The sequence below is a fragment of the Pan paniscus genome, chromosome X, assembly GCF_029289425.2.
Source record: "Pan paniscus chromosome X, NHGRI_mPanPan1-v2.0_pri, whole genome shotgun sequence".
In the NCBI taxonomy this organism is placed as follows: domain Eukaryota; kingdom Metazoa; phylum Chordata; class Mammalia; order Primates; family Hominidae; genus Pan; species Pan paniscus.
Genome location: NC_073272.2, coordinates 58925892 through 58941080, shown reverse-complemented (window position 1 = coordinate 58941080; position 15189 = coordinate 58925892). Strand labels below are relative to the sequence as shown.

Sequence of the window (15189 nt, the reverse complement as noted above, 5' to 3'; positions counted from 1 at the left end):
TGTCCAATTGTCTTAACACTATCTTTTTTAAAAATCTTACTTTTCCAATTTGAGATCACACATTGAATTTAGTTATCATGGGTCTTTATTCATCTTTATTCTGGAGCAGTTCCTTAGCCTGTCACTGGCATTAATTCTTTGACATATTTGAATAATATAGGCCCTTAATTTTGTAAGATGTTTATAAATTTGGTTTCGTCTGATTATTTCTTATAATTAGATTCAGGTGATGCATTCTTGTCAGGGACATCATAGATTTGTTGCTCAGATTAATGTTGGCTATTTGATTATGATGGTGTCTACCATATATTTGCACTCTACAGGTAATATTCCCCACTCTTGAAATTAATCAGTGGTAAGTGAAAAGATATTTTGAGACTAAAAATATTCTGTTTGTCAAACTTTTATCCAGTGGTTTTAGGATCCATTGATGAGCTATGTATGAATTAAGTATTATTTGATGGTTTCAAAACAATGACTTTCTAAATCCATTATATATATGATTATATATATGATATATGATATATAACATATATATGATTATATAATATATATAATCATACGTGTAATGTTGTTCTAGGACCTGTTGCTTCTAGGATCTCTTAGTGAACAAAATTATAAAACATTTTTGGGGGATATTGGAAGAGCTTTCCTTACCATGGTCTCATTACTTACATACCCCCCTCCAGTTCCCCGCCAGCCATACTAACTTACAGCAGCATGTCCTTGCCTTCTTCACTGTAGCTTCTTCTAAATGGAATTCCCTTACTTAATGGCCTGCCTCGAAAACACGTAACTCTCCATTTGTCAGTTTCAGCAACATCTCTTCTCTAAAGTTTCTTAAGATCCCCTCATTAGCACTGGACATTCCCTTCTTTAATTTCCCTGCTGTACCCAAAGCAGACACGATTCCAGCATTTAGGAAACTTTATTGCACTTATCCATTTACATGTCCTAATTTTCCAGTAACATAAAAGCAAGAAGCAAATATTACCATTTTAGTAAGACCAACAGTTAGAGAAGGAAATAAAAGTAGAAAGAATAACTAAATGAGTCAATAAATTCCCCAGTTGTTTCTCTGCTTGTCTGCTGGTGCTTGATTTCACCCAATTAATAGAAACACCACCACACGAACACACACACACACACACATATTAACCTTGCAGAAGGTCCTCCTAAAACTTTCCTGGACAGACCCAGCCCCCAAAAGTTTTCTCCAAGTACTGGGCCACAGCCAGGGTCAGATGATCATTAAAGGGTCCAGCCACAACCTGGATGCCTAAAGGGAGTCCTTTGGCATTCAGTCCCAGTGGGCATTGGGTCACAGGCAAACCCAGGGCACTGAAGACACCTAAAGAAAACAAACAAAATAAGTGAGAAATCAAGACCTGTTCCTGAAAACGTATTTTTTCAATTATTTTACCAATAATAAATAGGTAAAAATTTATAATTATAATTTACTATCTACTTAGGACTTAATAATATTTAGGAACTTTATCTGTATTAAATATTTGACATCACAACAAGCTCATAATATAGAAGCTATTAATTATCACTATTTTTCTGATGAAATGACTGAAGAATAGAGAAGTTGGATAACATATCCAAGATCACTTGGCTAGCAAAAGCTGTAATTGAGATCTGAATGCAGGAAGTGTGAATAATAGCCTAAAGTTCTTTCACATGATGTTATTTCTAATTTGTTTTCCATAGCACTTTCAGAAAAATCAGAGTAAATTATAAAGTAGAATAATATATTCTTAAATATATGGATTTTCTTTTAAGCTATAAACATTTTGTAATATCACTTCACACTAATCTAGAGTTGTGATTTGTCATTATTTACCTCATTCATGCTGTTATAAAACTTTATTGCAGCATAATTTATATAAAATAAGATTCCCCGTTTCAAATGTACAGTTTAATGATTGCTAATAAATTTACAGAATTGTGCAAGTATCACCACAATCTAGATAGAGAATATTTTTATTATCCACCCCCAAAACCCCATACCAATTAGCAATTACTCTCCATTTCTCTATTCCCCCAATCCCCAGTATCCAGTAATTAAATTTTTATCCATATAGATTTCCTATTCTGAACACTTTCTAGAAATTGAATTATATAATATGTAACATATTGTGTCTGATTTCTTCCACTCTGCACAATGTTTTCAAGGTTTATATAAATGGTTCTTTTATGGACAAAGATTATTCCATTGAATAAATATACCAAATTTTGATTATCTATTCACTAGTTACTGGACAGTTGGACTAATACTTTTGGCTATTACTAATTATGCTGCAAAAATCAGCAATATAATTACACATTTGTTTATGTCTTTGTATGAATATTTATTTTCATTTCTTGAGCATATATATACATATAAAGATGAATGAAATAGTTGAGTCTTATGACAAATTTACATTTAACATTTTAAGAAAATGCCAAATTGTTTTCCAAAGAGTCTGCACCAATTTGACAACAGTCTTACCAGAAATGTATGAGGGTCCCAGTTACTCCACATGCTCATTAACCCTTATCCTTTTGGTTTATAACTATTTTAGTGAATGTGCATTGATAACTCCTTGTGATTTTAATATGCATTTCCCTAATGAGTAATTATATTGACCATTCTCTCACGCACTTATGGGCAATTAGTATGTTTTCTTTAGGGAAATATCTATTGAAATCCATTGTGCATTTTAAGTTGGGTTACCGTCTTATTATTGAGTTGTAAGAGTTTTTCATATGTTTGGAATATAAATCCCCAGGCGTTATATAATTCACAAATATTTTCCCCTGGTCAGTGTCTTTCCTTTTTACTTTATTGTTATATTTTGAAATAGTTTTTTTTTTTTTAATTTTGGCAAATTCTAATTTATTATGCTTTCTTTTATTGCCTGGGCTTTTGAAGCTGTATCTAGGAAACCTTTTATCTCAAGGTCATGAAGATGTACTCATGTTTCCTTATAAAAATATTAGAGTTTTAGATTTTACATTTAGGTCTCCTATTTATTTTACATTAGTTTTTGTATACGGTGGGTGTGTGGAAAGGCTCCAACTTTATTCTTTTGCACGTAGATATCCAGTTGTCCTAGAACCATTTGATGAAAAGACTATTAATTCTTCATTGAACTGTCTTGAAACCTTTATTAAAAGTAAATTGAGAGGAAAGTAAAGAGAGTGATGTCAGCAAGATAATGGAATAGGAGGAGTTCTGCAGTTCCAGTCCCCGTCACATAAATCCAACTACCAACTATCCGCAGATAAGAATACTTTCATGAATATCCCTGAATTTGGGAGATAGCCCCTCCAGCCACAGAACAGATAACAGCTGCATTCAAAGGGTAAGAGGAATGGTTTCATTTCTTATCACCCTCTCTCAAGCTGTAACAGTGCCAAAGAAGATTCCCCTGGGCTCATGTTTCTGTAGGGGAAAAGAGAGCTGTAAACATATATCCAGCTTCCTCATCATTGTGGGGTGCTTTACAGGAAGCTCACTCTTGTCTCATTCCATGACAAACATTGGGAGTACCAGCAGAGCTAGGGCACCTGAGGTTAGTTAGAAACAAAGAAAAAGGGTGGGGTTCACAATGATGAGCACATGGATTTTGGCAGTGGCTCTTCACTTTTGTCAATGAAGGTGCCAAATGATAGAAAACAGCCAACAGCACTGCCCTGCAGGAACCATAGTGCATGAGTTTGCTTAGCTGAAGTCCCTAGCCAGCTTCCTTATGTAATGTCATTTCTCTCCTTGAGCCTTTTCCAGGCTTGGAGGCAACTGTAGAGCATCTGTCCCCACCCAACCCCACTGACTGTATGACAATCCCACTAACACTTAATATTCTCTTTAAGGCTTCCTCAAGCCAGAAGGCAAGTGCTGATCCATGAATATCTGTGAAAGGAAGTATCTAATGTGTCTTGTCCCAGGTGGCTGAACAGTAACCCCAGAGACCTCCTCGAGCCTAAGAGCACCAGCACATGGCCCTGACTGACTACAGATTCCAAACAGCAGTACTGTTTTGCTGGGGAAGGCAGCATGCAATGCAATCTGATCAGAGGTGATTGCAAAGGATAGCCATCAGCACTGCCAAATTAAAACCCAGCTAGTTGTCTCATCAGACTACAAAGCACAGCTCACCATTCCACTCAACCTCAAACTATAGGCAGCAGCTCACCCCAGCTAGAGAACCCAAGAGCAAGGTCAGCTGTCCAGGGTTGCTATCAGTTGGTCCACCCAAAATCCCAGGTTAGAATAAATACTGAAATATTATCATTGCCAAAGAACACCTACAAAGGCTGAAAGAGGTGGCCATGTACCCAAACACATAGGCACCAAAACAAGAACACAAAAATTACAAATAATTTTTTTAAAATCACAAAATAAACTAATAAACCTCTAATTATGGACCCTGAATAAATAGAGATCTATGAAATGACCGATAATGAATTCAGAAGTAGTTAAGGAATGTTATAAGTAAAATTATTTAAGGAAAGGTAAGGTAGTTAAAGAAAGTATAAGAAAAAATAATGAAGAAGGTCTGAGAATTATGGGACACTATCAAAATAACCAATGTTTAAGTAACAGAAGTTATGCCATCCCTCCTTCCCCTGGGCTAGGGAGGAAATGGGAAAGCTAGGCACTTCTGCAGCCTTCAGCACAGATACCACAGCTGAAGTACAAAGAAGCAACAGGTTTACTGCATGCCACACAACTCCCCACTTATACTGCTTCACACCAAATGGGGTTTGCAGGCTCCAGGTCACCAGTGCACCTTCCCCTGCCCCTGCTTGAAGACTGTGGCCATGGCTTGGCATTTCTTTGACAGCCCAAATCCCACAGATTGCTGCCAACCATTTTGCAGCCACCACTGCCACTAACTTTGCCCCTGCCACCTCTGGGCCAGGGAGAGAGTAGGGAGGCCTGGCACCTACCTGTGCATGCCTCCCACAACAAAATCCAACACTGCATCTGTAGGAGGAAAGTGTAAGTGTACCACGTGCCTCACAGCTTCCACTTTCCATTTTTCCAACTTCGGGGACTTGCCCTACCCAATGAAAGGTCCACAGTATGGCTGGCTTGCCCCCAACTGAATATTTCAGCTGCAGCCCAGAGCCCCTTGGAGAGCCCAATAACCACAGGCCAGTTATCCACCCTCAGGTTCCCACCACCTGACTGGTCTGCCTGACCTGCCTGAGAGTTCAGCCAGTGACCCAGGGACCAACCCAACTCTCCCCGTTACACAGACAGCACTGAACTCTGCGCTGGCTCAACCCAGGTCCAGCCCCTTCAGGACTCGTAAATGTCATCCAATTGGCCATCTAGGGGCCTGGAGACTGGTGAGCTACCTAGCCCAGTCTAACACAGCTAGTACCTATCCAGTCCTCCTGGCACCTGAGGTCAGACTAACCTAACTAGCTTACACCACTACAAATGACACTCACCACATGGGCTGAAAGGCAGACCTCTCCCTTCCACGAAGCAGCAACACTAATATGTCAAAGAAGATGTGAGCCATAAAACTGTCTGTATTTGGGTTGAGTGAGTAAATATATTCTGCTTCAAAAACACCCCCATGGAGAGTTGCAAGAGAGGCATTCTCCCTGGCTCTCAGACACACTGTGGCCTGGAGAGACAACAACGTGCATCTGAAGTGTACATGATGAGCCCTACAACAAGGGTGTGAAAAGGGAACAGATTGTGTTCCTGCCTATTTAGGACATGAAGGCAGTGCATCCCCCTCACTTCCAGCAGAGGCCTAAGTGTTTGTACCAGGAGTTCCCCCAGCCACTCCTATCAAGACTAGTGCCTGTGGTCATCATTGGAGTATTTGTGGGCAAGACAAAGGGTCCAAATCAGATCAGGTGTGTCTCCCCAGCCACAGTTGAGAAGCAAGCTCAGGGCATTGGGAACACCACGATCTAGCTCATTACCTGAAACAACAGAGATGAAATACCCATCTGCTTGTGCCACATCTGTGTCTTACCCTTAAGTGCTACCCCCTGGCCAGCAGGTCAAAGTGCAAAGCGCAATAAAAAAGTTGCCAGTGGCTGGGCGCAGTGGCTCATGCCTGTAATCCCAGCACTTTGGGAGGCCGAGGCGGGTGGATCACTTGAGGTCAGGAGTTCGAGACCAGCCTGACCAACATGGAGAAACCCCGTCTCTACTAAAAATACAAAATTAGCTGGGTGTGGTGGCACATGCCCATGCCTGTAATCCCAGCTACTTGGGAGGCTGAGGCAGGAGAATCGCTTGAACTCGGGAGGTGGAGCTTGTGGTGAACTGAGATTGATTGTGCGCCATTGCATTCTGGCCTGGGAAATAAGAGCGAAACTCCGTCTCAAAAAAAAAAAAAAAAAAAAAGTTGCCCCCAGAAGTGCACAGGAAATAGGAGCAGAGCCAAGGACTCTACCCAGAATACTAACATTCTCAGGAGGGAGGAAGAAAAAATAGGGAAAGAAAAATACCATCTGAACAAAAATAAATTTCAAAAGTAAGTGACAATACCTCCAGATGAGAAGAACTCAGCATAAGAAATCTGGCACCATGAAAAAGCTGAATGTTGTGATATCAACAAGAGTCAAACTAGCTTTCTAGCAACGGACCTTAACCAAAATGGAAACTCAGAAATGACAGATAAAGAATTCAAACTATGGATTGTCAGGATGCTCCACAAGATCCAAGACAAGACTGAAAACCAACCAAAAAGAAAATATGAGGGCAATTCAGGATATGAAGGAAGAGATAAATATATTTTTTAAAAAAATTAAACAGGACTTCTGGAAATGAAAAATTCACTTAAGGAATTTCAAAATAAAGTTGAACACTTTAATAATAGACTAGACCAAGTAGAAGAAAGAATTTCAGAGATTGAAGATCAGTCTCTCAAACTAAACTGGTCAGACAAAAATAAAGAAAAAAATAATTTTTAAAAATGGAACAAAGTCTTTGTGAAATATGGGATTATGTAAAGCAACAAAACCTATAACATATTGGCATTTCTAAGAGAGAGGAAGAAAAACATAAACAACCTTGAAAACATATGTGAGGAAATAATTCAGGAACATTTTGCTAATCTTGCTAGAAAGATATCCACATACAAGAAACTCAGAGAACACCTGTGAGATATTATTTAAAATAAACATTATGAAGGTATATAGTGATCAGACTATCTAAAGTAAATAATAAAGAAGAAAGCATTAAAGATAGGTAGAGAAAAGGATCAAAGCACCTATAAAACAAAACCAATCAGGCTAAGAGTGGACTTCTCTGCAAAAATCCCAAAACTCAGAAGAGACTGGGGGCTATTTTAACTCCTTTAAAAAATAAAAACCTGCAGCCAAAAATTTTATATCCTGCCAAACTCTTTCATAAATGAAGGAGAAATAAAATATTTCCCAGACAAGCAAAAAAAAAAAAAAAAAAAAAATTGAGGGAATGAAGCCAAGATGGCCGAATACAAGCAGATCTGGTCTGCAGCTCCCATTGAGACCAACGCAGAAGGTGGATGATTTCTGAATTTTCAACTGAGGTACCCAGTTCATCTCGTAGGGACTGGTTAGGCAGTGGGTCCAACCCACAGGAGGGTGAGCAGAAGCAGCGTGGGGCATTGCCTCACCCAGGAAGTACAGGAAGTTGGGTGAGCTCCCTCTCCCAGCCAAGGGAAGCTATGAGGGACTGTGCTACCCAGCTAGGTTACTATGCTTTTCCCATGGTTTTCACAATCTGCAGATCAGAAGATTCCCTTGTGTGCCTACACCACCGGGGCCCTGAGTTTCAAGCACAAAACTGGGTGGCTGTTTTGACACTGAGATAGCTGCAGGCATATTTTTTCCATATCCCAGTGGCACCTGGAACCCCAGTGACACCTGGAACCTGAGTGAGACACAACTGTTCACTCTCCTGGAAAGGGGTCTGAAGCCAGGGAGCCTAGTGTTGTTGCTCAGCAGGTCCCACTGCCAGGGAGTCCAGCAAGCTAAGAACCACTGGCTTGAAATTCATGCAGCCAGCACAACAGTCTGAGGTTGACCTGGGACAATTGAGCTTGGTGGGGGGAGGGGCATTCACCATTACTGAGGATTTGGTAGGCAGTTTTCCCCTGAAAGCACTGAGGAGGCTGGGAGGTCTGGGCTGGGTACAGCAAACTGGCTGTGGCCAGACTGAATCCCTAGATTCTTCCTCACTGGGTAGGGCATCCCTGAAGGAAAGGTAACAGCCACAGTCGGGTGCTTACAGACAAAACTACCATCTCCCTGGGACAGAGCATCTGGGGGAAGGGGTAGCTGTGGGAGCAGCTTCAGCGGATTTCATCATTCTGGCCTGCTGGCTCTGAAGAGAACAACTAATCCTGACAAGAGGGATTCTCCCAGCACAGTGCACCAGCTCTTCCAAGGGACCGAATGCCACCTCAGCTGGGTCTCTGACCTTGTGCATCCAACTGGGAGAGACCTCCCAACAGGGGTCGAAGGACACTTCATACAAGACAGCTTCATCTGGCATCAGGTTGGTGCCCCTCTGGGACAAAGCTTCCAGAGGAAGGAGCAGGCAGCAATATTTGCTGTTCTACAGCCTCCACTGGTGATACCCAGGAGAACAGGGTCTGGATTGGATGTCCAGCAACTGCAGCAGACCTGCAGAAGAGAGGCCTGACTGTTAGAAGAAAAACTAATAAACAGAAAGCAACAACATCGACATCAACATAAAGGAACCCCACACAAAAACCCCATCCAAGGTTATCAGCTTTAAAGATCAAAGGTAGATAAATACATGAAGATGAGGGAAAAAAAACAGCACAAAAGCACTGAAAATTCCAAACACCAGAAAGCCTCTTCTCCTCCAAATGATTGCAACTCCTCTCCAGCAAGAGCACAAAACTGGATGGAGAATGAGATTGACAAATTGACAGAAGTAGGCTTCAGAATGTAGGTAATAACAAACTCCTCTGAGCTAAATGAGCATGTTCTAACCCAAGGCAAGGAACCTAAAAACCTTGATAAAAGGTTACAGGAAATGCTAACTTAAATAACCAATTTAGAGAGGAATATAAATGACATGATGGAGCTGAAAAAAAGCATGAGAACTTCGTGAAGCATACAAAAGTAAAAATAGCCAAATAGATCAAGTGGAAGAAAGGATATCAGAGACTGAAAATCACCTTACTGAAATAAGGCAAGATTACAAGATTAGAAAAAAAAAGAGTGAAAAGGAAAAAAACAAAGCCTCCAAGAAATATGGGACTATGTGAAAAGAACAAACCTACGATCGACTGGGGTCCCTGAGGGTGATGGGGAGAATGGAACCAAGTTAGACAGCACAATTCAGGATATTATCCAGGAAAATTCCCCAACCTAGCAAGACAGGCCAACATTCAAATTCAGGAAATACAGAAAACACCATTAAGCTACTCCTCAAGAAGAGCAACCCCAAGACACCTAATCGCCAGATTCTCCAATATTGAAATGAAGGAAAAAATGTTAACAGCAGCCAAAAAGAAAGGTCAGGTTACCTACAAAGGGAAGCCGAACAGACCAACAATGGATTAATCTGCAGAAACCCTACAAGCCTAAAGGCAGTGGGGGCAAACATTCAACTTTCTTAAAGAAAATTGTTTTCAAACCAAAATTTCACATCCAAACAAACTAAGCTTCATAAGGGAAGGAGAAATAAAATCTTTCAAAGACAAACAAATACTGAGAAACTTTGTCACCACCAAACTAGCCTTAAAAGAGCATCTGAAGGTTTTTGACGTGCTGCTGGATTCAGTTTGCCAGTATTTTATTAAGGATTTTTGCATCAATGTTCATCGAGGATATTGGTCTAAAATTCTATTTTTTGGTTGTGTCTTTGCCCGGCTTTGGTATCAAGATGATGCTGGCCCCATAAAATGAGTTAGGAAGGATTCTCTCTTTTTCTATTGATTGGAATAGTTTCAGAAGGAATGGTACCAGTTCCTCCTTGTACCTCTGGTAGAATTCGGCTGTGAATCCATCTGGTCCAGGACTCTTTTTGGTTGGTAAGCTATTGATTATTGCCACAATTTCAGAGCCTGTTATTGGTCTATTCAGAGAGTCAACTTCTTCCTGGTTTAGTCTTGGGAGGGTGTATGTGTCGAGGAATTTATCTATTTCTTCTAGATTTTCTAGTTTATTTGCATAGAGGTGTTTGTAGTATTCTCTGATGGTAGTTTGTATTCCTGTGGGATTGGTGGTGATATCTACTTTATCATTTTTTAATGCGTCTATTTGATTCTTCTCTCTTTTCTTCTTTATTAGTCTTGCTAGTGGTCTATCAATTAAAACTTATCCACCATGATCAAGTGGGTTTCATCCCTGGGATGGAAGGCTGGTTCAATATACGAAAATCAATAAATGTAATCCAGCATATAAACAGAACCAAGACAAAAACCACATGATTATCTCACTAGATGCAGAAAAGGCCTTTGACAAAATTCAAAAACGCTTCATGCCAAAAACTCTCAATAAATTAGGTATTGATGGGATGTATCTCAAAATAATAAGAGCTATCTATGACAAACCCACAGCCAATATACTGAATAGGCAAAAACTGGAAGCATTCCTTTTGAAAACTGGCACAAGACAGGGATGCCCTCTCCCACCACTCCTATTCAATATAGTGTTGGAAGTTCTGGCCAGGGCAATTAGGCAGGAGAAGGAAAAAAAGGGCATTCAATTAGGAAACGAGGAAGTCAAATTGTCCCTGTTTGCAGATGACATGACTGTATATCTAGAAAACCCCATTGTCTCAGCCCAAAATCTCCTTAAGCTGATAAGCAACATCAGCAAAGTCTCAAGATACAAAAATCAATGTACAAAAATCACAAGCATTCTTATATACCAATAACAGACGAACAGAGAGCCAAATCATGAGTGAACTCCCATTCAGAATTGCTTCAAAGACAATAAAATACCTAAGAATCCAACTTACAAGGGACGTGAAGGACCTCTTCAAGGAGAACTACAAACCACTGCTCAATGAAATAAAACAGGATACAAAGAAATGGAAGAACAATCCATACTCATGGGTAGGAAGAATCAATATCGTGAAAATGGCCAAACTGCCCAAGGTCATTTATAGATTCATTGCCATCCCCATCAAGCTACCAATGTCTTTCTTCACAGAATTGGGAAAAACTACTTTAAAGTTCATATGGAACCAAAAAAGAGCCCACATCGCCAAGTCAATCCTAAGCCAAAAGAACAAAGCTGGAGGCATCATGCTACCTGACTTCAAACTATACTACAAGGCTACAGTAACCAAAACAGCATGGTATTGGTACCAAAACAGCATGGTACTGGTACCAAAACAGAGATATAGATCAATGGAACAGAACAGAGTCCTCAGAAATAATGCCACATATCTACAACTATCTGATCTTTGACAAACCTGAGAAAAACAAGCAATGGGGAAAGGATTCCCTATTTAATAAATGGTGCTGGGAAAACTGGCTAGCCATATGTAGAAAGCTGAAACTGGATCCCTTCCTTACACCTTATACAAAAATCAATTCAAGATGGATTAAAGACTTAAACGTTAGACCTAAAACCATAAAAACCCTAGAAGAAAACCTAGGCATTACCATTCAGGACATAGGCATGAACAGGGACTTCATGTCTAAAACACCAAAAGCAATGGCAACAAAAGCCAAAATTGACAAATGGGATCTAATTAAACTAAAGAGCTTCTGCACAGCAAAAGAAACTACCATCAGAGTGAACAGGCAACCTACAAAATGGGAGAAAATTTTTGCAAACTACTCATCTGACAAAGGGCTAATATCCAGAATCTACAATGAACTCAAACAAATTTACAAGAAAAAAACAAACAACCCTATCAAAATGTGGGCAAAGGACATGAACAGACACTTCTCAAAAGAAGACATTTATGCAGCCAAAAGACACATGAAAAAATACTCATCATCACTGGCCATCAGAGAAATGCAAATCAAAACCACAATGAGATACCATCTCACACCACTTAGAATGGCAATCATTAAAAAGTCAGGAAATAGAAGGTGCTGGAGAGGATGTGGAGAAATAGGAACACTTTTACACTGTTGGTGGCACTGTAAACTAGTTCAACTATTGTGGAAGTCAGTGTGGCAATTCCTCAGGGATCTAGAACTAGAAATACCATTTGACCCAGCCATCCCATTACTGGGTATATACCCAAAGGATTATAAATCATGCTGCTATAAAGACACATGCACACGTATGTTTATAGTGGCTCTATTCACAATAGCAAAGACTTGGAACCAACCCAAATGTCCAACAATGATAGACTGGATTAAGAAAATGTGGCACCTATACACCATGGAATACTATGCAGCCATAAAAAATGATCAGTTCATGTCCTTTGTAGGGACATGGATGAAATTGGAAATCATCATTCTCAGTAAACTATCGCAAGGATAAAAAACCAAACACCGCATGTTCTTACTCATATGTGGGAATTGAACAATGAGAACACATGGACACAGGAAGGGGAACATCACAGTCTGGGGAGTGTTGTGGGGTTGGGGGAGGGGGGATGGATAGCATTAGGAGATATACCTAATGCCAAATGATGAGTTAATGGGTGCAGCACACCAGCATGGCACATGTATACATATGTAACTAACCTGCACATTGTGCACATGTACCCTAAAACTTAAAGTATAATAATAAAAAAAAAAGAGCTCCTGAAGGAAGCACTAAATATGGAATGGAAAAACCGGTATCAGCCACTGCAAAAACATACCAAATTGTAAAGACCATCAGCAGTATGAAGAAACTGCATCAACTAATGGGCAAAATAAACAGCTAGCATCACAATGATGAGCAATTTCACACATAACACTATTAACCTTAAATATAAATGGGCTAAATGTCCCAATTAAAAGACACAGACTGGCAAGTGGGATAAAGAGTCAAGACCCATCGGTGTGCTGTGTTCAGGAGACCCATCTCATGTGCAAAGACACACATAGGCTCAAAATAAAGGGATGGAGAAAGATTTACCAAGCAAATGTAAAGCAAAAGAAATCAGAGGTTGCAATCCTATTCTTTGTTTTTTTTTTTTTAATTTTATTATTATTATACTTTAAGTTTTAGGGTACATGTGCACAACATGCAGGTTTTTTACATATGTATACATGTGCCATGTTGGTGTGCTGCACCCATTAACTCGTCATTTAGCATTAGGTATATCTCCTAATGCTATCCCTCCCCCCTCCCCCCACCCCACAACAGTCCCTGGTGTGTGATGTTCCCCTTCCTGCAATCCTATTCTTTGATAAAACAGATGTTAAACCAACAAATATCAAAAAAGGCATAGAAGGGCATTACATAATGGTAAAGGGATCAATGCAACAAGAAGAGCTAACTGTCATAAATAATATATGCACCCAAAACAGGAGCACCTAGATTCATAAAACAAGATCTTAGAAACCTACAAGAGATGTACACTCCCACACAATGATAGTAGGAGACTTTAACACCCCACTGTCTATATTAGACAGATCAATTACACAGAAAATAAATAAGGATTTTCATGACTTCAACTCAGCTCTTGTCCAAGCAGACGTAATGGACATCTGAAGATCTCACCACATAGCACTTATTCTGAAATCAACCACATAATTGAAAGTTAAACACTCCTCAGCAAATGCAAAAATTAGAAAACAAATAGTCTCTCAGACCACAGTGAAATCAAATTAGAACTCAGGATTAAGAAACTCACTAAAACAGCACAACTACATGGAAACTGAACAACCGGCTCCTGAGTGACTACTGGGTAAATAACGAAATTAAGGTAGAGATAAACAAGTTTTTTGAAACCAATGAGAACAAAGACACAACCTACCGAAATCTCCAAGACACATTTAAACCCGTGTTTGAGGAAAATTAATAGCACTAAATGCTCACATGTGAAAACATGAAAGATCTAAAATTGGCACCATACCATCACAATGAAAAGAACTAGAGAAGCAGTAGCAAACAAATTCAAAAGCTAACAGAAGATAAGAAATAACTAAGATTGGGGGGGTGGTTACAAGATGGCTGAATAGGAACAGCTCCAATCCACAGCTACCAGCATGAGTGACACAGAAGACGGGTGATTTCTGCATTTCCAATTAAGGTATTGAGTTCATCTAACAGGGGCTTGTCGGACAGTGGGTGCAGGACAGTGGGTGTAGCACACCAAGCATGAGCTGAAGCAGGGTGAGGCATCGCCTCACCCAGCAAGTGCAAGGGTTCAGGGAATTCCCTTTCCTAGCCAAGCAAAGCGGTGACAGACAGCACCTGGAAAATCGGGTCACTCCCACCCTAATACTACGCTTTTCCAATGGTCTTAGCAAAGGGCACACCAGGAGATTATATCCCACTCATGGCTCGGAGGGTCCCATGCCCATGGAGCCTCACTCATTGCTAGCACAGCAGTATGAGATTGAACTGCAAGGCAGCAGCGAGGCTGCGGGATGGGCACCTGCCATGGCTGAGCCTTGAGTAGGTAATCAAAGCATCCAGGAAGCTCGAACTGGGGGAGCCCACCGCAGCTCAAGGAGGCCTGCCTGCCTCTGTAGACTCCACCTCTGGGGGCAAGGCATAGTGGAACAAGAGGCAGCAGAAACCTCTGCAGACTTAAATGTCCATGTCTGACAGCTTTGAAGAGAGTACTGGTTCTCCCAACACAGAGTTTGAGATCTGAGAACGGACAGACTGCCTCCTTAAGTGGGTCCCTGAACCACGAGTAGCCTAAGTGGGAGGCAACCACCAGGAGGGGCAGACTGACTCCTCACATGGCCGGGTACCCCTCGAAAACAAAACTTCCAGAGGAACGATCAGGCAGCAACATTTGCTGTTCAGCAATATTCGCTGTTCCGCAGCCTCTACTGCTGACACCCAGGCAAACAGGGTCTGGAGTGGACATACAGCAAACTCCAACAGACCTGCTGCTGAGGGTCCTGTCTGTTAGAAGGAAAACTAACAAAGAGAAAGCACATCCACACCAAAACCCCATCTGTACGTCACCATCATCAAAAACAAAAGCTAGATAAAACCACAAAGATGATGAAAAAACAGAGTGGAAAAACCGAAAATTCTAAAAATCAGAACGCCTCTCTTCTTCCAAAGGAACGCAGCTCCTCACCAGCAATGGAACAAAGCTGGATGGAGAATGATTTTGAT

General features: G+C 40.5%; 1 protein-coding gene across 1 annotated transcript in view; it reads right to left on the bottom strand.

Moving 5' to 3' along the window:
* Window positions 1–695: 695 nt before the first annotated feature.
* FAAH2 (fatty acid amide hydrolase 2) overlaps window positions 696–15189 on the bottom strand; it is a 210219-nt gene continuing 195725 nt past the window's right edge. The window contains 1 exon segment of the mRNA XM_055106172.2: window positions 696–1351. Within this exon segment, the coding sequence (XP_054962147.1) occupies window positions 1176–1351 (176 nt within the window). The 3' untranslated portion in view covers window positions 696–1175.